Source organism: Lipomyces oligophaga (genome assembly GCF_038497815.1).
Source record: "Lipomyces oligophaga strain CBS 7107 unplaced genomic scaffold V1516scaffold_4, whole genome shotgun sequence".
Classification (NCBI taxonomy): domain Eukaryota; kingdom Fungi; phylum Ascomycota; class Lipomycetes; order Lipomycetales; family Lipomycetaceae; genus Lipomyces; species [Lipomyces] oligophaga.
In genome coordinates, this window is record NW_027117788.1 from 803,456 (window position 1) to 828,056 (window position 24,601).

The window sequence follows — 24,601 nt, forward strand, 5'->3', positions numbered from 1 at the left end:
GAATGCGGAAGAGAAGCCGTGGTGAGGAGACTTCGATATCGTCATAATCAGTCTCGTTATGAAGCCCTCATTGTCCATTCAGGGAGCTTTTAAGAGCTATGAATACGATAAAATAGTCAAATAAGGAATATCAAGACGATCTGAACAGATGCCTGTGTAAAATAGCGTGTTTTTTTTTCGATTATCCAATATTGCGGACCAGATTGGGCTATATGTCGTCGCTCTGCCGTTCCGTTCACCGCTACCCAGCAGTCCATTGCGGGTCGACGCCCCGCGGCCGCCACATGGACAGAGCCACAGTCGTAGTGGTAGACATCGCTACACGCAATAAAAAGTGTCTACCATCAGCCAGCACCAGCCACAACTCTCATCTAGGCCGTATTCTGCCGGTCTTTTCTCTCTTTCCTATCTCTTCTCTTTCCTCTCTCGCACGTTTTGGCCTTCTTGCCTTCTAGCATTTCAGGTGTCTCGTCGAGCTTTTCTCATTCTATTTTCGTTAACAATATTTTGTTCTCCTAAGCAATTGCTTTTCTTCTACAACCTCCCTGTTACTCTTTTCTTTGACAGCTTTTTCCGCTCTCCTCTGCTGTCACGGACGATCGAACCATCGCTGCATTAGTGTCCCGGCTCCGTTCTATCTCGCAACCGACTTCATCAATTTTGTTCCACCATTTTCCCTCGTCCTATCTTCGTTTCTTTCCTTTCTTTGTTGGTATAATCTTTTTTGATTTTGCCTATTTTTGCTCTCGGTCGACTTTCTTTCTCAGTTCCTTCTATTTGATCTAGTAGCAGTTCGCCCATGGCAACAGCCTCGTCTTCTTCTGCTCCAGCGCCTCCGCCGCCCTCCCCGCCTCGCAGGTCACTTGCTAGACCACAACTGCAACAGCACACTTTTCTTCCTTCCTCATTTTCTATTGCATCAGTTTCTGTCTCAGCCCATTCGGCATCCGCTGCAATTCAAACCGCGCCCAATTGCGATAACGTAGGTCCGGGCGAGTATTGCGACCCATCTCCGGCACCTCAGAGACTCCGGTAAGATATTCATCCTGTGGACAAATCTTTAAACTTCAGTTCTAATTGCTTTTTTAGTTCGATACTAGCCTCTTCAGAAAAAATGTCTTCGCCGTCGCAGTTGCAAACTCCGAGAACTGTGTCGGCCGATATTACGCTTCCTCAACCGGCAGCCTCTCTCGAGCCTGCACCTCCACTCCCTTTCTCATCCGCTCAATTATCCAATTCTTCATCCTCTTCTTCGTCCGCCAGCACACCCTCATTGCTCCAAACACAATTTGGAAGACCCAGTATCCGGCCTCTGCAAAGCGAGTCCCCAGGCGATAGCGCCGCCCAGCCTTCTACTTCACAATCAGTCCCAATTGCTTACTCTTCCCTCACAGCTTCGCTTACCGCCGCAGCATCAGCGTCCGCATCAACCGCCGCCGCAGAAGATGAAGAAGAGGAAGTGATCACATACGATGAAGTTATGTCCAAATCTGTTTCATCCTCTGAAGCTCCGATGAATCGCGATATGTCTACTTCCTCGACAGTTTCCTCGGCGTCAGCGGAATCGTCCAATAACGATGAGGAAGCCGTTGAGGATTATTGTGAAGGTGGTTATCATCCTGTTGCGATTGGTGAGACATTCAAAAATGGCCGATACACTATTGTTCGAAAGCTTGGCTGGGGCCATTTTTCCACTGTCTGGTTAGCTCGAGATGCTGAAACGAATCGACACGTTGCTTTGAAGATCGTCCGATCGGCAAAACATTACACGGAGGCAGCCGTTGATGAGATTAAACTGCTTGAAGTAATCGTTAGAGCAAATCCCAATCATCCCGGCCGTGCTCATGTTGTCTCTCTGCTAGATTCCTTTGAGCATAAGGGTCCTCATGGAATTCATATGTGTATGGTTTTCGAAGTTTTAGGTGAAAATTTATTAGGACTTATTCGACGGTTTCATCATCGCGGTATCCCAATGAGCTTAGTTAAGCAGATAACAAAGCAAGTTCTTCTGGCTCTGGACTATCTTCACCGTGAATGTGGAATCATTCATACCGATCTTAAGCCTGAGAATGTTCTTGTTGATATTGGTGATGTCGAAGAGATTGTCCGTATCGTCGAGCAAGAGGAAGCAAATAAGCAGAAGGAGCGAGAGCGAAGGCATCATAGTAATCATGCCAACGCAGATCCTAACCGGGATCGAGTTGGCCGTCGATCGCGAAGACAGACTTTGATCACTGGATCCCAGCCTCTCCCTTCTCCTCTAGCAGTCTCGTTTAATGGTGGCTCTTATTTCGACAGTCTTGTGATGTCTCCGATAGTTAAGTCATCTTCCAACTTACAGTCTACTACAGAGCCTGGCTCTTATTTTCCCACTGAGAATGCTGATGGCTCAGATAAGAGGTCTGCCGAGGCCCTTCAAGATGGGATGTCGACAATTTCGTTATCTAAAGACTCCAAAACATCTGCATCTTCATCAGTTTCAATTTCTTCCACGAATTCTCGAGGCTCCATAGTTGGCTCACCATTGGCGCAATTATCTGATTTAATCTCTGTGAAGATTGCAGATCTTGGTAATGCCTGCTGGGTTTCACATCATTTCTCGAATGATATACAGACGCGGCAGTACCGATCGCCTGAAGTCATATTGGGATCACGGTGGGGTGCGTCGGCTGATGTATGGTCGATGGCTTGTATGGTGTTCGAGCTGATTACTGGTGATTATTTGTTTGATCCTCAGAATGGAAGTAAATATTCAAAGGATGATGATCATATTGCTCAGATAATAGAACTTTTGGGCAGATTTCCGCGGCACATTGCCATGAGTGGCAAATGGAGCATGGAACTGTTTAATCGCAAGGGTGAATTACGGCATATTCATAAGCTAAGGCCGTGGACTTTGCAGGATGTTTTGCATGATAAGTATCATTGCGATGCTGTATCATCTCAGTGCATCTCCGAGTTCATGTTGCCTATGCTTGACTTGAATCCAGAGAAACGAGCTGATGCTGGAGGCATGCTGAATCATGAGTGGCTTAAAGACGCGCCTGGACTGGAAGACGTTCATATCGACCGAGAAGTTGGAGGACCGGGGATTGGTATTCTTGGCTGGGCCTCCGAAGCGCGAAGTCATTGAGAGAGGCTTTAATTTATTCGATTGCCACTAATTTGCGATTTGCGTGTTTTTGGTGCATTAGTTTAAGGCGTTTTAATTTTTTTTTCGATTCATTAGATATATATATAATTATCATTACATGTTATTATATATATTATATTTCATTATTGTTATTATATACTTAGATGAAGATTCTGCTTTGGCTAGACGTTTTGATTTGTTGATGGTAACACTATGGCAATTCATCTTCATCTCCTCGCTTGTTGTCGACGATTTGTATGTGGTTGTTTTGTATTCATGATTTACATTTTGGAGTTAGATTTTCTTATTTCTTATTTTACTTATTTAGTTTATTTGTACCTGCAGCTAGTGTACTTTACAATCTTGTATTTTTATTTTAATTACTCATGGATGTACTTAACTACGCGGAGGAGACGTCAGATTGGAATTTTCTTCAGTTGCTCATATTTTTACATCGATTTTGCTTTATGTTTGGGCTTTCCAATTGTTGTATCTACACCTATCTTTTGGTTATCTATTTTGTAGAGCTGAGTTCATACAGCGGCTTTTGTAATGGTCTTGCTCTCTTTTTGCTATTGATTTTGTATTATATACTTCATTCTAGACTAATTTCTGATAATTGTATCTGACCTTATTTTATGAGAGAACATATCGATTACTCATCTTGGAGAGAAATTGGCTCACAAGTACAGAATAAATTAAGGTCTCCGTAAGCTATGTAGTTGGGTGAAATTGGTTAGAATGACAACTTTAAAGACTGCTTATAAAGAGGGATGGAGCATAGCTACTTACTATCATCTACTCGCGTGACAGAAGGCCAAAACTTGTGACCATTCAAATACTCCAAGGGATATGCCGCGCGTTGTCTTGTGTACGGTCTTGACTTCCACGCTTCATCATCAGATTGGAGTAAATCTTTCATCGAATGTGGTGCATTTTTCAACAAGTTATTGACGCGGGGTTGCTTGCCATCGACGATTTCATCAATTTCTGCTTTAATCGCTATCATCGCATCACAGAATCGGTCTAGCTCTGATAGTGACTCACTCTCGGTTGGCTCAACCATCAGCGTGCCTGAGACAGGCCAAGACATTGTGGGCGCATGAAAACCGTAATCCTGCAGACGCTTCGCGACATCGATGGCCTCAATTCCTGCGGAATCATGTAGATCACGCAAGTCGACAATAAACTCATGCGCACAGCGCCGCCCACCATCTGTGTAGAGAATCGGATAATGTTCCCTAAGTCGATTGGCCATATAGTTTGCATTCAAAAGTGCGTATTCAGTTGATCGAGTAATACCTTGAGCACCCATTAACTTGATATATGCCCATGAAATCGCCAAAATACTGGCAGATCCCCACGGAGCCGCCGCAACTGGTTCTATCGCATATGCAGAGTCCACAGCAGGAATGATAGGATGGCTTGGTAAGTACGGAACCAGATGCTGCCGCACACAAATGGGACCTACTCCAGGACCTCCTCCTCCATGAGGAATACAAAACGTTTTGTGCAAATTCAAATGACACACATCTGCTCCCAAGTCTCCGGGTGAAGTTAATCCGATTTGCGCGTTCATATTTGCACCATCCATATAAACTTGTCCTCCACTGGCATGCACTATATCAATAGCTTCCCGTACTTTCGGCTCAAAAATTCCAAATGTTGAGGGATAGGTGACCATCATCGCAGCTAGCTCGGAACTATAACGATTTGCCTTCTGCTTTAGATCGGTAAGATCTAATTCTCCTTGCGCAGTACACTTCACTGCAACAACCTTCATGCCTGCCATTGCGGCAGATGCAGGATTTGTTCCATGCGCAGACACAGGTATCAAACAAATATTTCTATGGGACTCTCCTTTAGCTTCAAAATAGGCTCGAATGACTCGCAGCCCAGCATATTCACCTTGAGCACCGGAATTCGGTTGCAAGGATGTCGCAGCAAAACCTGTGATATCAGCTAAGTCGGTTTCCAGTTCGCCAATCAACTCCATATATCCTCGGGCTTGATCCCTGGGCGCAAAGGGATGAAGCGAACTAAATTCTGGCCACGAAATCGGTATCATTTGAGTAGTAGCGTTCAATTTCATTGTGCAGCTCCCTAGAGGAATCATACTGTTAGCAAGCGAAAGATCTTTTGATTGAAGATGATGCACATAGCGTAGCATCTCTGTCTCAGTATGATGGCTAGTGAACACTTCATACTCGAGAATATTGCCTGATCTAGAAAACACGCTTGGTACAATCGCAGGATGAGTTGCCGAAATCCCTAGTTGAAGAGCTGCATCCTCTAGTGTATCAAGATCTATCCTGGAATGACCAACTGAACCGGGAAGTGTTGCAAAGATAGAAGCAAGATCCAGTAAGTCCTGCTTGGAAACAGTTTCGTCAATAGAAATAGATACATGGTGACGGTCAATCTGACGCAGGTTTATTCCAAACTTGGCCACTGCATGTGCAACGACTTCTCTGGAATCAGCTACGCTAACAGTCAAAGTATCAAACCAAGTTGGGTTGATAACTGGGAATCCAAGTTTTATAAGAACACTGGCGAGAATCGATGTCAATGAATGAACTCGATTTGCAATATTTTGAAGACCAGTTGGTCCATGATAGATGGCATACATTGCAGCCATATTTGCTAGCAACGCTTGTGCCGTACATATATTACTTGTAGCCTTCTCTCTTCGAATATGCTGCTCCCGTGTTTGCAGTGCCAGTCGAAACGCATTATTGCCTAACCTATCTTTGCTTATTCCAACTAATCGGCCTGGTATCTTACGCTTAAGTTTATCTGAAGCAGCAAAGAATGCGGCGTGTGGACCACCATATCCCATCGGTACACCAAATCGCTGAGCCGATCCAAATACAATGTCTGCACCAAATTCAGAAGGAGGCTTTAAAATACAGAGAGCCAGTAAATCAGATGCCATCGAGAATAATCCACCAGCAGAATGAATCCTATTGGAGAGTACAGAATAATCGATCAAAGATCCATTTGTGGCGGGATATTGCGCAACTCCGCCAAACAAGTCTTCATCGATATCAGGTAGATCATAAACAATATTAATATTAAATGGAGATGCTCTAGAGCGTATGCATGCAATAGTCTGAGGATGCAGACTGGGATCAACATAGAAAGTTTTCTTTTTTCCGCGAGCCGAGTTGAAACTGAGTAGCATGGCTTCAGCAGCAGCAGTAGCTTCGTCAAGAAGGGAAGCATTCGCGATACTCATTCCCGTCAAATCGGTAACCATTGTCTGAAAGTTTAAAAGCGACTCCAAACGACCTTGAGATATTTCAGGTTGATATGGCGTATAAGAAGTATACCACTCAGGACATTCAAGGATATTACGCTGGATCACTGGCGGAACAATAGTGCCATAATATCCTGCACCTATATATGAACGTAATATAGTATTCTTGTTTGCAATCGAACGTAGACGAGCAGTCAACTCACACTCCGAAAATCCAGCGATGGGCTCGATACTGAGTGGACGGCGAACCAGGATATTAGAAGGAATGACGTCTGATACAAAGTGGTCCATGGACGAATACCCTAGAAACGAAAGCATATAGTCTGTATCATCATGATTAAAAGCACCAATGTGTCGACGAGCAAACGTGTCTGGTGCAGCAAATATACTCGACCAGCGAATACTTCGAACGAAGTGAGTCTTGTTCCTGATCTGGCAACGGGCGAGTCCGTTGACCGACAGCGGGATCCAAAAAATGGTCACTCGCATTTTCAAATCTAACTAGTACACAAGTTTCCACGACTTTCGGTGCTAGTCGCCCTATTTGCGAATTAATACCTGTTTGAGTGAACCAATACAGACAGAAGAAGATCAGAACAAACAAAAATGAGTGCGGAGAATTACAATGGCAAACGCGCGTGGAACGAGTGCGGCTCGTAGATTGGGAGAAGACTTGGAGAGAGCTAGGGAGCATAAATAGAGAGAGGATGTATTTGGGAGTGGGTGAACAGGATTATATCCTGGTCATCAGATAAACATAGACTGAGACTTATAAAACATGGTCAGGCATATAGATGTGTAAAGTTTGCCCCACCTTCTTCAGTAGGTGGAATTTGGAGCCAATTGAGGTTGTCATATTTGTTTCCGCCTTCGATCATATGGAAAGTGTAGGCGTATCGTGACTTCAATGACTTATTAGTTTCGGACTTATGCAGAAGAGAACCGTGAATAAGAACCAAAGTGCCCGCAGGACATGCAGGCATGATGAATTCCTCCTCCGCCGGTTCGCGAGGCTCTTCAACGCCTTCAATCGAAATGAATCCTGTCCCCTGCTTAAGACCATCTACTCGGATCATACGTTTCGCGATTTTAGCCCATTTGTGTGAACCAGGTACAAATGAAAGGGCCCCATTCTCGGCCGTGCAATCTTCCAAAGCGTACCAAAAACCAACAGCACTGGGAGGGTCTGTGTACAAAAACACCGAGTCCTGATGACTAGGAACCTGGCCTCCGATCTCTGGCTGCTTGCAAATGATCATACTCTGCAACACTAAAGGATCTCTGAATCCTATAGATTGGGCAATCGAGCGATTCCGATCATTTACTGTAACAGCCTTAAAATCGTCGTTGAGATTGTGCAATGCGTGACCAATCTTGTTGATAGCTTTGCTCTTCGGCCGAACAAGATTGCCTTGTGGGTCGAAGGCGCCTTGTTCAAAAAAAAAACGCACTTTATCTGAAGATTCCAAAAAATAAGTATCACCGATATGTGCTTTCTCGTCTGTAGAAAATTTCGTCATAGGATGAGTCGAGATATCGAATTGTTCGAGCAGCTCGCTTGTCTCACAGAACAACTTGTTGACTTGCTCGGGCGAAAGCTCCCCCGGTAGTAGCAGGTATCCGTCGCGCTCAAATTGAGCAGTCTGCTCCTCTGTAAGACCTTGTACAACCATTGCTTGCCTTTTTTCTCCGTCTATCGAAAACCTAAAGGCAATCAACAGCAAGTTGAATATACTGAGAAGTCAGCCACTGGGATATGTGAGCGCTAGGCTAGGAACTAATACCTCTCTATGTAAGCAATGATGATTACGTAAACATAGCGATTTAGTGTATATGTAATTGTGCTTAATTTGGAATCCGATTTTTTTCAAGATTGGAAAAGTTAGACATGCTTATAGTTGTAATTGGCATTAGAGCTGTACTTTTCTCTTTGCATATCTCGGTACTCTATTGGCCGCACGACCTCGCTGTTCGGTGTGCAGTGCTACAATTATCAAATGGCTCGTGTTTATGTAATCTCTCGAAAGTTTGTTGTCGATCTGCGTAGTTAGTGTATATAAAATACTTTATATTTTGAACGTTGCTTATCCAATTGTCATCATCCTCTCTGAGTATCTTCTCTGACTCGTTTGCCCAGGTTGCCTTTATGTCCATTTCGTGTTTGCGGCGGCTCTCTCGATCATGTCTCTCCGTTATCTCTACTTCTCAGATTTTCGGGCATAAAGACTCGTCAGTTCGCTCTATCAAACACCATTCGCGATCTATCAATAACTCCAGTCCTTTTATCCAATCCGCTAATTTTACACTGCGTACAATGGCTGCCGTCGAAGCATCTTTGCCTCCGTTGTTTAAAGCGTGAGTCTCAGCACTGTTAGTATCTGAATAATCTACTAACCAGAAGTAGAATTGAAACGCTGAAGCCCGAGTTTGTATCTCGTATGTATTAATTCTTTACTTGAAGCTACTAGTTGATATTGATCTTCAAAAGGCTTATCAAAGGCTGTCGCTATTCCTTCGGTGTCCTCCGATCTATCACTTCGTCCTAAAGTCGTCGAGGTAGGTATCTATCTGGGAAAGATTCGAAGTCCTAATAATTTCGTACTAAAACACGATTACTCAGATGTCGAGCTTTCTTGCTTCCGAGTTAAAGGCTCTTGGTGTTGAGATCGAGCTTCGTTATCTCGGAAAGCAGGAAGGTACAGAAGTCGATCTGCCACCGATCATCTTAGGAAAGTTTGGCAATGACCCCGAAAAGCGTACTATTCTCGTTTACGGGCATTATGACGTTCAGCCTGCTTTGGTTGAAGATGGATGGGATACAGAGCCTTTCAAATTGATTGAGAAGGATGACAAATTGATTGGTCGTGGATCTACTGACGATAAAGGTCCTGTTATTGGCTGGGTCAACGTACTAGAAGCCCACAAGAAAGCAGGCATTGAATTTCCGGTTAATCTTGTTATGTGCTTCGAGGGCATGGAAGAATACGGTAGTGATGGCTTAGAGGATCTTGTCAAGGCCGAAAAGGACAAGTATTTTAAGGATGTGGATGCTACTTGCATCTGCGACAACTACTGGCTCGGTACGACCCATCCTGTTCTTACCTACGGTGTCCGTGGTTGCAGCTACTACTCAATTACAGTCTCCGGTCCATCTGCAGACTTACACTCTGGAATATTTGGCGGAATGGTTTCCGAGCCTTTGATCGACCTCACCCATATCTTGTCAAAGCTTGTCTCCCCCCAGGGTGAAATTTTGATTCCAGGTGTTATGGATCTTGTTGCACCTCTAACAGGTAAATATGCAGTTAATGCGACTATATATTTACTCTAACTTTGGTAGACGATGAAGCAAAGCTTTATGATTCTATTAAGTACAGCATGCAGGATCTATTTGATGCCACTGGTTCACAGACAAATTTGCACGATGATGTGAAACCTTCTCTTATGGCGAGATGGCGTTACCCAACTCTTTCCCTCCATGGCGTCGAGGGTGCATTTTCAGCAGCTGGAGCAAAGACTGTCATTCCGGCAAAAGTCAGCGGTAAATTTTCAATTCGGACTGTGCCGAACATGACTCCAAGAGAGCTTGATGCGCTTGTATTTAAGTATATTAACGATGAATGGGCTAAGCTTAATTCCAAGAATAAGATGGAAGTCAAGCTACTCCATGATGGTATGTGGTGGGTTTCCGATCCGTCGCACTGGAATTACGAAGCAGCAAAAAAAGCTACTAAATCAGTTTGGGGTGTTGATCCTGACTACACTCGAGAGGGTGGATCAATTCCGATCACTTTGACATTTGAGGAGGAACTGAAACGAAATGTCATTTTACTGCCAATGGGACGAGGAGACGGTAAGAATTATTTTTTTATTTGAATATAATTCACTAACTTGCTCCAGATGGTGCTCACTCCATTAATGAGAAGCTTGATATGAGCAATTACATCAATGGAATTAAAACTCTTAGTGCTTACTTGCACTATATTTCTGTAGAACCTGCTACATCTACATAGTTTTATTGAGCATGATATAGTTTTGCTAATGAAGGCATATATACACATAATATCAAAAATAATTCAGAGGTAATATGTAGACCATAATTTCACATTACTTTAACACTACTGCTGATACCTTCATCCATGGAGGAGTCGGTACCTATTGGTTTCCCTTTGGCTCGTCGAGCGAGACGCTTTTTAGAAGATTCCGGTTCCAATACAAAAGACACATCGTTCTCATCACCTGATTGAACTTCTTCGTCTTCGATTGTTCCTACTTCCTGAGGATTATCTGTCCTTTCATCAGATTTAGAGTGCGAATTCAAATTAGTATTCGGATTCACAGCTCCACACCTAGGACAAATGTATTTGACCTCATCTGGTTCGGACCCTGGAGGAGCGAGTCCGTTATGCGCAAAGCAACTCCGACAAATCAGTGCATATCGATTCCTGGCACTCAATTCATCTTCACCGAGGACCAGATCAATAAACCTGTCATACCATTTATGTTCTCGTCTGTATTCATAAGGATCAAAAGTGAACCGATCGTCCGCTGCATATCTGTTTACTTCCTGTTCTGATACAGACTGTTCAGGCTCAATCAACAGTGATCTTCCTCGAGGAGATTTATCAAAAACTTCTTCGGTATGATCCTCAGTAGCTGCACCAAATCTGTCAATTAATTCTTTGGTCGTATCATATTTCATTCGATTCTTCAATTCCTGTATCTTGGATTTTTGATCTTCACGTAGATAATCCAATCGAGCTTCTTCATGCCGGATCATTGAGGCATATATTACAGTGATCATTCGTCGGATCAAAAATATTCTAATAGCATGAGTATTGTCTAATTGTCAGCTAGGTGACAACTTACACTCCTGGAGCTCCAAGGCAGCAAGAAAGATAATATAAATCATGGTATCTTCGAGCAATCACCGTGTAAGTCAAGAACGCGAAGTATAGTAATACGGGGTATAAAGTAGCCAAACCGACAAATCTTCTTTGCGATAGTCGTAGTTTACGCAATAGCACCTGAGATTTCTTTATTCGCTGGTCAAGTCTGCTAAGTGCCTTCTCATATGACGAAGGAGAGAGCGCCCGAGGCTATTGAGAGTCAGCAGATTCTTTGAGAATAGATGCTTAGTATGTAATACAAATACCTTAAATGGCCACATTATAAGTAATTCAAATTAACACTACTTGATCTTGCTTTTGCTGGTTATGGTCGTCGGTTAATTTACCTGAGAAATAGCCTCTATACTTAGCTCCACTGACAGCAGTAGTCAGAAGGATAAGACCCTATTAGACGCGTAGACGCGTTTACACGTGATGTATAAATATGTATATACTTATGCAATATGGTTTAAATTAATTGAAATTGACTAATTAGTGCATTATGGTGAGGCTTAGCTGGGAGTTTCCTCCGCGGTCTTACTGCAGTTCTCGACTCCCAGAAAGAGATCAAATGCTTTGGCACATGTTTCGATACAAATAATTAATTTTCTTGCTAGGATTCATATTGTAAAAGTTCACCTAGGATCGGGTACCCAGATATGGGAGTTCATGGACTTTGGACAATCGTCAGCCCGGTTGCTCGACCTGTGAAGCTGGAGTCTCTACATGGAAGAAGATTAGCGGTGGATGCTTCGATTTGGATTTATCATTTCTTGAAGGCTGTTCGTGACAAAAATGGAAACGCTTTGCCTAATGCTCATATAGTCGGGTTTTTCAGAAGAGTTTGTAAGCTATTATATTACGGCATCTTACCTGTTTTTGTGTTTGATGGAGATGCACCAATGATCAAGAAACAGACCATTGTAAGTTGCTTCGATCACTCTGTGAGCCAACTCTTCTAACTCAGTCCAAGGCAGGTCGTAAAAAGCGCCGAGAGGGAAGAGAAGAGGATTCGACCAGAACTGCAAATAAGATTTTGTCGCTACAAATGCAGAAGCTTGCCGAGCAAGAATTACAAGGGACTACAAACGATGTGGTGGTTGATGGTCAACGCGCAGTATATTTCGACGAGCTTAATATGAGCGATAAAGAAAGAGAGAAACGAAGGGCTGACGCTGCCACTTCTGGAAATTCTATGAAGAAATTCCGAAAGCAAGATCCATATCATTTACCTGACCAAGAACTGGCAGTAGCAGCAGATGATCCCCGATTGATGTCTGAGGCTGATCTCGAGAAGTACGCTCAAGAATTTCAATCCGCAGAAGATATCGGGCTTTATGATACCACAAATATTGATTTCTCTTCAGCTGAGTTTGCTGCTCTCCCAATGACAGTTCAGTATCAGCTGTTGAATACTGCTCGTTTGCGTTCTCGACTTCGTATGGGATATTCAAAAGAACAGCTTGACCAGATATTTCCTGATCGGTTAGAATTCTCGAAATTTCAGGTTGCGCGAGTCAAAGAACGAAACATGTTGACTCAAAAGCTTTTGGGATTAAATGGTCTTGCAGAAGATTTATCTATGCGTGTTGCGGGTGAAAAAGATAAAGAATATTTGCTGAAAAAAAATGAAAATGGGTGGACGCTTGCTCTCGAAGATGCAGACAGCTCTCAGCTTATTAAGATTGATGAGGAAGAAGAACATGAGGAAGATGTATGGGAGGAAGTCGATCTACCATCAAAATCGCAATCTTCTTTCAAGACAGCACTTCCCAGACCTGATATGCTAACCAGGGGAAGTTTCATTCTTCCGGGTATCTACGAAAACAGCGCTTCATCTCAGGAACTGCATACAACAAGTTCAGATAAAGAAGCTCTACCTCTTTTTGCAATTCCTGAAGATGACGAGGACGAATATAAGGATGATGATCTCGAAGAGTCCTTTGCTGAGCTAGTTGCACAAGAAGATGGTCAGCAAATGCAATTAGCAATTTCTCGTTCGCTGGATGATCAAACACGGACTGCCAGTGAAGATCTATCGTCACATGCTCCTGCTTTCAATGCGATGACAATCGACGTTATTGACGATATTAGTAGTGACGATGAAAAAGAGTCGTCACATGAATATCAATCATCAAGAGGAACAGACTTACTGATGTGGGATACAGGCGACTTGGAATTAGACAAAATCATCAAAAATCTGCCAAAATTACCAGATACAGAGCAGACTCAAATTGAATCGAAATCAGAAGAGCCATTTATTCACTCGTCATTTAATATGAAAAGTTCTATTTTTGGACGCAAGAGAAGATTGGCAACAAACTTTGACGAGTCCTCCGCAGCCAGTGCCTCTCAGAAAGTTCCTAAATTGGTCATGGAATGTGATAATATTTCATTATTACGATCAAGTGCGGAGCAAAGTCCTGTCGATGGTGATTTGAACGCTAGCCCTTCGTTTGCATCTAACAGTTTGCTTGAAACCAAACAGCCGCCAAAAGTCTCTGATGCAGTGCCTGCGGTTGTTGAAGCTTTCGAGTCTCCTATTTCTGCTAATTTTGATACTTTTGAGTCAAATTTAATCGCAAACATTGATCAAGACGACAAACAAGATCTTAACGCTAAACTGATTTCGCTAGATTCTTCGAAGGAAGTTAAAGTCGAGAATATTGCAGACGATGAAGACTGGGAGCCGGTCAGTTTAGTGGTTCGGCCAAAACCTGAAATTATGGATCGAGCCCAATCTCCAGATTGGAATCTTTCGGAATTAAAGGAGGAAAAGGAACAACAGATGGGAGAGCATTCCCAGTTGGTAGATGATTACGAGGCAGAGGTTCCAGTTAGGCTGGATGCCGCTTCATCATTGGAGCTTGGTAATCGGAACGCTGAACTGGAAGAAGGAGCGGAAGATCAAGCAGATCCAGATGATGAACCTCCCATTGACTATGAAGAACAAGAAGATGAAGAGCTAGTCAACAATTTGGCGCGCGAAGTTCAAGAGCATGAACGATTCGCTATGCAGATCAACAATAATCGGCCATCGCAAGTTTCTCGTATTAACTACGACGAAGAAATTAGGGCACTGCAAGCTCAGCAGCGATTAGATCGTCGTGATGCCGATAATGTAACCATTGCAATGGTTCAAGAATGTCAAGAACTTCTTTCACGCTTCGGGATCCCTTACATTACAGCGCCCATGGAAGCTGAAGCTCAGTGTGCAGAATTGTTAGAACTTGGTTTAGTCGATGGTGTGATCACCGACGATTCGGATATTTTTCTATTTGGCGCTTCAAGAGTCTATAAAAATATGTTCAACCAAGCAAAGTTTGTCGAATGCTATCGTGTTGAAGATTTAAAAAAGGATCTCGCACTCGATCGACTGAGATTAATTGAGCTAGCTCATCTCTTGGGAAGTGATTATACGGCTGGTATTCCTGGCGTTGGACCTGTTACGGCAATGCAGTTGATCAAAGATTTTTCCGGTGAGCGTCCACTAGAAGAATTCAAAGAATGGTATGAGCGGATTCAAAAAGGTGACACAAATGTTGACATCACAACCCCCTTTCGAAAAAAGTTCAAAAAGAAGAGTAAGAAATTATTTCTGCGACCCGAATTCCCAGATAAAACCGTCGACGAAGCCTATCTTAAGCCAACTGTCGACAGAGACGATACCCAGTTCGTCTGGGGAACTCCAGATTTGGACCGGATCCGAAGTTTTCTGATGAGTACTATTGGATGGACAAAGGAACGGGCAGACGAAGTTCTTGTTCCTCTGATTCGGACCATGAACTTGAAGCGACAAGCACTACAGTTCAGTAGACATATTCAAAGGCAGATGTAAATAATATTTATAATACAACTATACACTAAAAATTTATAGAATTAAGTTTGCTGGTACGCTTCGTAAGGTTATACTCAAACCAAGCAATGTCGTGGTTCTTTACAAGAAACTTCGCTGGATTAAGTGCTGTACACTCCGCTTCGACATGTGTATACGGTGACGAGCTCGGGTCAAGCAAAAACATCTGTTCTTCTTAGTATCATAGTCTTGACATATTAGTATTGGTGTGCTTACCGCGTGTGGGAGAGTTGATAAAGATAGCGCATGTTCATAGTCAGATATCGTAGGTCTTAAATCGCTAGGCCATGGAGAGAGATGACCTTGTTTGATTATAGAAGTGACGACTGCTTTGGTGGCCAAATTGTCTGAAGAATCTGGTGACTTAAGATGCAGGTCATTTCCGATTTCAGTCGTTTGAGAAAGTACATCATCACGAAGAGTATCCTCTTCTATATTAAATTCAATATCGATATCCATCATTTGCTCAGCATGTTCTCGACTAAATTGAGGCCCTCGGTTACTGATGTCATTCCTAATGAATCTACTTGTGAAGTCATCGCGACAGACAACAATTTCCTGCGAAAAATAACAAATTCGGCATGGATTTGAAGCCCAGACTGATTTAGAAAGCACGCGGCGGACTTTACTGGTGAATATGTCTGGAATTGCTCGTTGGGGCCAAAGAGTAGGTCCCCCGGCAGATGCGGTACTGCTCCAAGGATCATTAGGTCCTGGAATGAACACGAAAGTCGACTTTGAACATAATCTAGGGAATTTAGACAAAAGCTGAGCTAATTGATTGAAATTTTCTAGAAGATTAGCGGAATAATAACCTAAAGGCAATAGCAAACATACCCTTATAATGTGAAGATGAACCGTTTCTAAAGAATGGCTTCGAAACAAATGAACCAGACAAGATAATAGCAGTCGGCGCATGGGTCTCTTCGAAAGTGGAAAAAACTTTCTCTAGAGCATCAAAAGTTCGCAAGTCGTCTAGAAAGATATCACTACCAAGTACAATCACTAGTCTATCGCCTCTGTGACGCTCCTCTGAAGCCATTTTCTGTTCTATGACCTTATCATATCGACCATCCGGAACAGATCCGATTCCAGCTATTCCCATGAAGTCTAGATATCCATAAACGTCTCTTGTTTCCTTACGTGTTTCGATAGGAGGATGATGCATGCTGGCTATTCTTAATTTTTCGGCTCGAGTATATATACCCTCAAACAGGAGTATTTCACCTGGAGTAAAGTATCCTTCTCCATATGTCTGTAATAGTTAGAATGAATTAATCAAAATAGCACGCATATACATACAGGAGACTCCAGTTCGAGTTCGATTCGGCCACTGGGATCCTCAGCATAGAGGTTTCCATTATAACCTCTGACTAGGAATCCCAGAAGAAGAAATTGCTGTCCGGTTCTGCCCAGTAGATTCTTGATGGGCGTGATAGCTTTCCATGAAGCTACGCGACTAGAGTGAAATGATGGGCGCTGGTAGTCTTCATTTCTCTGAATCCTATGCAAAATTTGGTAATAGCGATTGTGTAGAACTCGTGATCGATCCTGTGCGCTAGGAAACATGTTGGGAGGGGAGCCTCTAAGTTCCTAGTCAGTATTCGCCAGAATAATCCGAACAGTCACTTACTTGTCAAATGTTTTTCTATTCTTATTATAAACCCATCGTGGCTGTTCAAATGCATCCCATATATGGCAAAATTCTTGCGCAAGAAAAGTTTCAAGTATATCGACTGGAGTCGGCATATTTAACACATTTGCACTCGCCATTGGAGAATCCGCGGTAGACATCGACAACAACGATGTAGCTCGTAGCTCGACATCTTGTATAACTTTTGGTAACAAAACTGCATCTATAAACAGTCCTTTATCTTGCTCTTTCCACCGTTTTGCAATTTCATTTAAAAACGGCTCACAGCTTGTTCTCCAATCCTTACCAAACTTGCGTCCAATATACATGGCTAAGTACTCCAGTCCCGATGATTTCAGATTTAGGCCATGTTTCTTAGACAAAATCCTGTATGCTATCGGCCGCATATGTCCTGGAGATAGCTCAATCGGTAAAGGCGGGATGGCATTAATTGGAGCTTGCGTAACACTGAAATCCTCCGTGACTCCCTTGATTTGCGCATCAGTAATGATTTCGTACTGCTTCGACCTGATCGGATCTTGGGCGTTGAGCGAGTTGAATGTGAAAGATGAGAGATTTTGTCCTGGCATCTTGCTTGATCATGAATCTCTCGTCCGAAACTGTGTTAAGTGGTGTATTGAGAGAACTAGATCAGATGAATCTAAGTCGGCCGAGGTCTCCCACGCCGCATCCATACGCGTCTGTAGACGCGTATTCTAATTTGACTTAATCGCGTCACAGTTGTTCATTTAAGTCCACATACGCGAATCATTAATGTGAATATCTTCCATATAGAAATAAAGGATTATTTCCTTTTCTTCCCCCAATGTTCCGTTATTTCCGCAATCAGCCTGCAGAATATTGATCATCATGGCAGAGTCCTCAGGCTCTGTCTATAAAGGGAAAGATAAAGTAACAGGCAGTGAAACGGAAGCGGAATCACCAGCTGTGATAACCACTGGACTAGCAAAGATCGACGACTTGATAGTAGCAGGAACAAAAGCTTATGGACTTAAACAGTACGAGGAAGCGACGGAGAAGTTTGGCAAGGCGTGCGAGCAGTATGTCATAGCTAAAGGAAAAGATCATCCTTATTTATTGTTCTATTATGGTCGCTCGCTTTTCCAAGTAGCCGTGTCCTCGTCCGATGTTCTTGGGGGATCAAAGTCCACTGATGCACCCGAGAACGACATGATAGCAAATAAGTCTATCAAGGACGCTGCAGAATCTAAAGCGACGGCGACCACTTCTACCACATCTAAGGAGAATATCGGTTTGTTTCAGTTCACTGGTGATGTAGAGGATGAGGAGGAGGAGGAATCAGAAGATGAGGAACCTGAAGCAGATGATTCAGATTTCCAAACTGCATGGGAGGTCTTAGATTTATCTCGGACGATGTTTGAAAGGCAAATAAAGGCCATTCCAGAAGAAGCCGCGGCACAAGCTGAATCGGTAAAGAAAACTGTCGCTGACATATATGATATTCTTGGAGAAATCTCGTTAGAGTCTGAAAATTTTAACCAAGCTCTGCGAGACCTACAATCCTCACTAGATCTAAAGGAAAAGCTTTATCCTAGCTATTCGACATTTATCTCCGAGGCATATTTCAAGCTTTCTTTAGCTCTAGAATTCATTCCAGAGGATCCTAAAGCCAGGGCCAATGCTGCGGAGTACGTGCAAAAATCCATAGACAGTTTACAAGAACGGAGCGAGAAAATTGGAGAGTCAGATCCAGAATTGTTAGAAAGCTTACAGACACGACTACAGGAACTAAAGTCGGCACCGACTACGCAAACATCTGCAAATGATCTTATGGGACAAAGCGCTACTGATTTGAGAGAACGGATTACAAAGGCGCTGACTGGAGCGCAAGATATAACAGGGCTTGTCAAGCGGAAGCGGCCAGCACAGTCATCAGAAGGTGGTGAATCCAGTCGATCGAGGGAATCGAACGACTCAAAAAAACAAAAACCGAGTCCAGGATTGAAATAGATCATTAGCTTATTGCGGAATGATGATCTCATCGAATCCGATGTCTCTATACATTGTATGAACGATTCTACCAAGAGTAGTTGCTCTTTTGGCATGTCAACAGCGTTGAACCCAACATGGCAGAATTAATTCTTAACGAATACTGCATGATTGTTGTTTCATATAGTGCTCGCAAGAATAAACGGGAAGATGATTATAAAAAAGAACCTTTACTGGTTACTATCCTATTCTCTGGAACAAGTTAAATTGATCTGGGAAGCACTCAACTAGTTAACTGAACTTATATTTCTCGCTAAATTTGTCCCCTTCTAGTACAAATAATTCAAGGAATAAAGTTGGCTATATGTGATTCTGATAGTGAATGCAATTGTATTGCATTATTTATGTTGTTAATCAACGCTCAGATCTGTCAAAAATCTTCTTTTGCAATGTCCAATTCAATTGACCGTAAGAAGCAGGATGATGAGACAAAAAGAGCCTATCTTGATGGTTATTATAGGCGGTTTGCTTATCGTTTATAAGTTTGCGATTTTTGCCCATGAAACAATTAGCGTATTGACTAAAATTTATATATCGCTTTGCTTCGAAACCGAACAGCTCAACACATTTTAGCTCCATGGGTTCGTTAACCAGAGAAGATTCCATCCAAACCAGTGAGATTTTGTGAAAAATGTCAGAAATTTCACCTCTTGAATTTTTGCGAATTGTTTTCTTTCTTAAATTCTGGAATCCTTGGTCAAACTTTCGAACTCCTGTTGATGTCACGGACGTATCAAGACATTCTAGCACTTGGAGACGATCGAGTACAACAAAATCGTCAAGCGAGGAGTCATTAAATGTAGAATTCGATCCAACGCTTACTCTTTCTAAATTAGGAAACAAGTAAACAATCAATTTGGATAGTTCAAATCTCTCTGGAGAACTAAAAAAGTTGTAGACTTGGTAATTCTTGCAAAAGTCTGACGAAGTGCATGACAAATCTTTACTGTAGTCAACGCCCGTGACCCCGTGCAAATCTAAAGATCGAAGCACGTCAGGATTACATCGAGCTAAACCGTCAAACAACTTTCCAGCCTCTAGATTTTTGCCGAACAGGCTGATGGTCTCCAGTTGTTTGTATTCGTTGAGATCTTCTTCAGCAAAATATCCATCGCCTTCGCTATCCAGAACATCAGTGTAGTAGCGAACTTTTCGAAATGTGCTCGAAGAACGAAGATTTAGCGAGTCAGAACAAAAGTCCAAGAAGACAGCATTGCAAGTCAATGGAATCTTGGGCATCACAAGAAAGTCAGATCCACTTAGGTCTAGTACTTTAAGGTTCGGTGTAAGAGCTGCCAGATCCAAACGTAAGCCACGCCTTCTTCCAGCCAGCATACTTCCTGAAACCATGCGAGAAGATACTGCAGTACAGTGAAATTCTACTAGATTGGGGAAGAATTTCAAAATTATTTGCAAGGTTGTACTTTGAATCGGAACTCGACTAAATTCCCTAGAGGGCAGCTGAGGGGGACCAAAAACCGGATTGCTTAAGTCACCAACCGCAATGCTATTATCAAATGTAAATGGTCTTCCTATTTTAAATATCTCGAGAGCGGATACAAAGCAATCCAAATTAGCCAGAGCGTTCAATTCAGCTCCACTAGCAAGTCCTACCTCCCTCCTTGACTTGGAGTTGTTGTGAAATGTGGTATTGGCCTGGTAGCATTCAAGTACACGAAGAGCAGGTAGCTTTTCGTGGATTAAAAGGTTGATTATCTCTAATGTATTGTACAAATCGACTCTCAGAGTTGCAAGAAATGGAGAAAAGGACCCAGACGAAAGTGAATCTGGGAGAATAGTATACATATGCTTGAATCCTTGCACATATTGAGTAAACGAAAGCGAAGTTATTGCCTTGGGTCTTCCAAAATCAAGCTCGATATGTGTGGGACAGGTGCATTTTGAAGTAATGCGGAAACAAGTCTGGCCGAATAAAAGAAGGTGAGCATAGAACGTATAATTAAGTATGCAGACTTTGTCAAGAAAGACTTCCTGCAGTGTACGTGATGAACGGTTTAGTATTCGAGCAAATTGCTTTATCGTTAGAAAATTTGTGCTGTATCGCAAATCCAAGATCGTTAAGTTCACTTCTAGATTGGGGTATAACAGACTGTGCCAACTGGATGAGACTCGCACTGCTTCACAGCGCTCAGGGTACCCTAGAAATTCGAATATTTTGAGTAATAATTCACTTGGCAAATATTTCGCTGGGTCAACAAGATCCATCCTCAAAGGGGGAGAGTATATTGAGTGAAGATCATGATCATCAGCTTTATGAAGCCATCTTTGCTTGTTCTGAGGGAAACAGTTAATTTGAGTTTCCAAAATAGTTAGGTTTGCTGATAGGTATTGATGTTCAATGCTTCCTCCAGACATATATTTTAAAGCCTGACGGTAGACTTCAAAAGCTGATTCGTACAGATGGTGAAGACAATATACGTTCGCCATGTCATGATAGCCTTCTAAATCTACCGGATTCGCAAGAATCATGAGCCTTGCCGCGCAGAGGGCGATCGGATAAAAACCTTTGTCAATAGCATCACGGAAAAGACCTCTTAAGCAATGAAGATATTGAAATTTATCATCTTCTGACGTGAATTCTTGAGACATAGCAATAGTTCGTGACAGAATTCTTTGACGTACAGGATCGCCCTAAGAGGGCAATTTGGTGGGATAAAACGTTTGGAAAGCACAAGGGCCAGATACTGACATTTGCAATATTAGTTTGATTTTCAATTGATCTGGAGCATTTCCTGAAGACTCGGCAGATCGTTATATTTTCAGCTGATCTTTTGAGATTCGCATATTTCTATTATATCAAAATTTCACAGCATTCTCCAGAAAATATGGTGTGCCCACATGTCCAAGATCTGAATTTGCGAGCTCCCGCCGTTGGGCAGGCTGTCTACAAGGACGATTGTACACAATGCTTTGATGATACCGTATGATGATCTATTTGGTTTCGATGTCTTTTTTCATTAATTTAATCTACAGGAGTCTGAAGGAGGCTTGAATGTGTGTCTTACGTGCTTCAATGGTGGATGTACAGCATCATTCCCGGGTCACTCAAAATTGCATTTTGAGCTGTCCCAGCATCCAATTGTTTTAAACATAAAGAAAAGAAGAAAGCCCTTGAAGCCGGTAAGATTTTAATTTTATGCGAATAGATCAATAATGACGGATCATTTTCTAGCGCGAGGACTCGCCAACAAAGATTGCTAAGCTTGCAATTGTAGCTGAGACTGAAGAAACCTTGTTCGATATTACAACTTCGGTTCGGTGTCTGGCCTGCGATGGCAAAGACATTCCTTTAATCGAATCAAATGTGGGTCTAATATTACCAAATCTATCAAAAGTAAACTAATATAAAAAAAGCTCGCAGGAGTTGTCAAAGGTGTCATGGATGCGATGTCCTCGAATAAGCAATCTGAAGTCCAAGCTTGGGAACAAGAAATCTTGCCTTGCGAACATACTATCTGCCTGAAACAGGATCCAGCTAAAATACTTGCAGATCAAGGTTAGTAATTATCACAGAGCAAATGGTCTCGGTTACTAATCAGTAAGAATTGGCTCATTGTGCTAACTGTGACCTGAATGAAAATTTATGGCTGTGTTTGACTTGTGGATCACTTGGATGTGGACGCCAGCAATTTGGCGGTATTGGCGGAAATGGTCATGGATTGCAGCATTTTGATGAGACCAAACATCCAGTATCGGTCAAGCTAGGTAGCATTACTCCTGATGGAACTGCTGATGTATACTGCTATCTTTGCAACGATGAGCGACAGGACCCTGAGCTTACGGACCATTTATGGCATTGGGGCATAAAAATATCTGAGCGTCAAAAGGTTGAAAAAAGTCTTGTAGAGTTACAGCTCGAGCAAAACATGAAATGGGAGTTCAGTATGTCGGCGGACGGTGATAATCTGGTTCCTCTTGTTGGTCCCGGGTTAACTGGGCTAAAGAACCTTGGGAACACATGTTATCTGGACTCAGTAGTTCAATGCTTATTTTCGCTGTCTCCGTTTATTGAGCGTTATTATTTCGAAGATTGTGCAATGCCTGTGACAACTGGATCACCTTCAGATGACTTGGAAACACAGCTTCGAAAACTGGCTTTTGGACTTTTGTCGGGCCGCTATTCGGTTCCCGAAAATGAAGGATTCCAAAAGGGTATTCCACCAGTACAATTCAAAAAGCTGGTCGGCAAAGACCATGTAGAATTTTCTACCATGCGGCAGCAAGATGCTTTTGAGTATCTGCTGCATTTGCTTCAGTTCATGAATCGAGATAGTCATGCAAGGAGCAAGGACAAGACTCAAGACATCACGAAAAAGTTTGATTTTGTGATTGAGCAAAGACTACAGTGCGCGAATTGTCACAAAGTGCGGTACCAGACCGAGACCCAGAACGCCATCTCCGTTCAAGTACCAATCCGAAAGTTAAAAAAGGAATCCAATTCAGAATCAGAGGAATATGAGAGTATTACCATAGCAGAATGCTTGGATATCTACACCGCTGAAGATAAACTTGAATATACATGTTCTAGCTGTGGGTCATCGGCTGGAGCTACAAAAAAGATTGGATTTAGGACATTTCCTAAGGTTTTTGCAATGAACGTTCGTCGATTCAAAATTGTGAACTGGGTTCCGACAAAGATAGGTAAGTTGAATACAAAGAAATATGAAGATTAGTACTGACAACTTGTGCGAAAAGACGTTCCGGTAGAAGTTACCGATAATTTGAATTTGGACAAATACATTTCGAAAGGTCTTCAGGACGGAGAAGAGATACTTCCAGAGTCTGAAGAGGGGGCTCACAAGACTGCTGATACTTTCGTTGCTAACGAAGGAATTATGTCTGTGCTTGAAGGTATGGGTTTTCCTACTGTCCGATGCGAGAAGGCTTGCTATTATACGGGTAACTCCGATCCAGACGCAGCCATGAGTTGGCTGTTTGCGCATATGGACGATCCAGATATTGATGAGAAGCTTGTCATAATGAAGGAAATAGCGAGTGGGGAAGATACAGTTTCTGAAGAGGGTATAGCGATGTTGGAGTCCATGGGGTTTACGGCAGCACAGGCTAGAAAGGCACTGAAGGAGACGGGAGGGGATATTGAAAGAGCCGTTGAATGGGTGTTTTCGCATCCAGATGACACTGGTGAGGGGGACAGTGCCCCCGAAACTAGCGAACTATCAGCCAGCCAAGACGAAGATCAGGCCATGGAGGAAAATCAAGGTTTTGCGACTGGCAGTTATAAGCTGTCAAGTATAATTTGTCACAAGGGCGGGAGTGTTCATGCTGGCCACTACGTTGCGTTCGTGCGCAAACGCGTTCCAGATCTGGGTCTAGAATGGGTTCAATTTAATGACGAAAAAGTTGTACTGGGTGGAAATGTGGAAGAGATGAAGCAGTTTGCTTACATCTACTTCTTTGAACATGACTAGTTTTCATACTGAGACTCTGAGACTCTGGGAGGCTAGCTGTGTGTCGGGGTTTCTCTGAGCTAATTCTAGTTGCTAGTCGTCCGTGTAGACTAATGCGAACGATTGGCAGGTTTTAAAATTGTAACAGTAATTTAGACCAACGTAGACTCAAATCTTGATTGATGCCCTCGGCGATCAACGTGGGGTCAAAACGACTCGCCGCACCGGTAGAGACTTGTCCGCTCTAGAAGGGATCTTGAAGAGCTAGCCTGGAAGATATAAATTAGAGACCTATTGCCGACGAGTTAGAGAGTAAAATCTCGAGTTCAACCCTGATCGGTTGATGTAATACTCTCAATTGCTCTGTTTTT

At 42.7% G+C, this 24,601-nt stretch overlaps 11 protein-coding genes across 11 annotated transcripts; 6 read left to right on the plus strand and 5 right to left on the minus strand.

Annotated features, from left to right (window-relative positions):
* Positions 1–799: 799 nt before the first annotated feature.
* V1516DRAFT_624855 (kinase-like domain-containing protein) lies at positions 800–3,133 on the plus strand (the record flags this gene model as incomplete). The annotated part of the gene is made up of 2 exons (XM_066919682.1): positions 800–1,032; positions 1,090–3,133. The coding sequence occupies 2 exons, from the start codon at positions 800–802 to the stop codon at positions 3,131–3,133; spliced, it is 2,277 nt and encodes a 758-aa protein (XP_066777435.1).
* Positions 3,134–3,240: 107 nt separating this feature from the next.
* On the plus strand, positions 3,241–3,788 carry V1516DRAFT_343270 (uncharacterized protein). The gene has a single exon (XM_066918925.1). It carries the CDS (start codon positions 3,347–3,349, stop codon positions 3,656–3,658), a length of 312 nt encoding a protein of 103 aa, XP_066777436.1. The 5' UTR covers positions 3,241–3,346; the 3' UTR covers positions 3,659–3,788.
* V1516DRAFT_624410 (glycine cleavage system P-protein-domain-containing protein) lies at positions 3,789–6,710 on the minus strand (the record flags this gene model as incomplete). Its single annotated transcript, XM_066919661.1, has 3 exons — positions 3,789–3,847; positions 3,926–5,416; positions 5,465–6,710. 3 exons carry the CDS (start codon positions 6,708–6,710, stop codon positions 3,789–3,791), a joined length of 2,796 nt encoding a protein of 931 aa, XP_066777437.1.
* A 317-nt stretch (positions 6,711–7,027) lies between these two features.
* V1516DRAFT_343372 (uncharacterized protein) lies at positions 7,028–8,326 on the minus strand. The gene is made up of 2 exons (XM_066918926.1): positions 8,177–8,326; positions 7,028–8,126 (listed from the first exon to the last, which is right to left on the minus strand). Exon 2 carries the CDS (start codon positions 8,063–8,065, stop codon positions 7,175–7,177), a length of 891 nt encoding a protein of 296 aa, XP_066777438.1. The 5' UTR covers positions 8,066–8,126; positions 8,177–8,326; the 3' UTR covers positions 7,028–7,174.
* A 686-nt stretch (positions 8,327–9,012) lies between these two features.
* On the plus strand, positions 9,013–10,405 carry V1516DRAFT_623669 (uncharacterized protein; the record flags this gene model as incomplete). The annotated part of the gene is made up of 3 exons (XM_066919631.1): positions 9,013–9,685; positions 9,733–10,245; positions 10,293–10,405. 3 exons carry the CDS (start codon positions 9,013–9,015, stop codon positions 10,403–10,405), a joined length of 1,299 nt encoding a protein of 432 aa, XP_066777439.1.
* On the minus strand, positions 10,391–11,637 carry V1516DRAFT_691187 (uncharacterized protein). Its single transcript, XM_066923847.1, has 3 exons — positions 11,548–11,637; positions 11,262–11,491; positions 10,391–11,215 (listed from the first exon to the last, which is right to left on the minus strand). Exons 1-3 carry the CDS (start codon positions 11,560–11,562, stop codon positions 10,495–10,497), a joined length of 966 nt encoding a protein of 321 aa, XP_066777440.1. The 5' UTR covers positions 11,563–11,637; the 3' UTR covers positions 10,391–10,494.
* A 225-nt stretch (positions 11,638–11,862) lies between these two features.
* On the plus strand, positions 11,863–15,148 carry V1516DRAFT_651270 (uncharacterized protein). The gene is made up of 2 exons (XM_066920261.1): positions 11,863–12,204; positions 12,255–15,148. The coding sequence occupies exons 1-2, from the start codon at positions 11,941–11,943 to the stop codon at positions 15,117–15,119; spliced, it is 3,129 nt and encodes a 1,042-aa protein (XP_066777441.1). The 5' UTR covers positions 11,863–11,940; the 3' UTR covers positions 15,120–15,148.
* On the minus strand, positions 14,880–17,402 carry V1516DRAFT_691189 (DNA polymerase alpha/epsilon subunit B-domain-containing protein). Its single transcript, XM_066923848.1, has 5 exons — positions 16,771–17,402; positions 16,440–16,722; positions 15,975–16,392; positions 15,354–15,928; positions 14,880–15,303 (listed from the first exon to the last, which is right to left on the minus strand). The coding sequence occupies exons 1-5, from the start codon at positions 17,358–17,360 to the stop codon at positions 15,145–15,147; spliced, it is 2,025 nt and encodes a 674-aa protein (XP_066777442.1). The 5' UTR covers positions 17,361–17,402; the 3' UTR covers positions 14,880–15,144.
* A 40-nt stretch (positions 17,403–17,442) lies between these two features.
* V1516DRAFT_345136 (uncharacterized protein) lies at positions 17,443–18,959 on the plus strand. Its single transcript, XM_066918931.1, has one exon. It carries the CDS (start codon positions 17,641–17,643, stop codon positions 18,760–18,762), a length of 1,122 nt encoding a protein of 373 aa, XP_066777443.1. The 5' UTR covers positions 17,443–17,640; the 3' UTR covers positions 18,763–18,959.
* Positions 18,960–18,974: 15 nt separating this feature from the next.
* On the minus strand, positions 18,975–21,619 carry V1516DRAFT_675286 (uncharacterized protein). The gene has a single exon (XM_066922226.1). The coding sequence runs from the start codon at positions 21,409–21,411 to the stop codon at positions 19,156–19,158; it is 2,256 nt and encodes a 751-aa protein (XP_066777444.1). The 5' UTR covers positions 21,412–21,619; the 3' UTR covers positions 18,975–19,155.
* V1516DRAFT_675289 (uncharacterized protein) lies at positions 21,420–24,372 on the plus strand. Its single transcript, XM_066922227.1, has 7 exons — positions 21,420–21,469; positions 21,526–21,743; positions 21,796–21,942; positions 21,995–22,126; positions 22,177–22,318; positions 22,366–23,463; positions 23,518–24,372. Exons 2-7 carry the CDS (start codon positions 21,648–21,650, stop codon positions 24,249–24,251), a joined length of 2,349 nt encoding a protein of 782 aa, XP_066777445.1. The 5' UTR covers positions 21,420–21,469; positions 21,526–21,647; the 3' UTR covers positions 24,252–24,372.
* Positions 24,373–24,601: the final 229 nt, after the last annotated feature.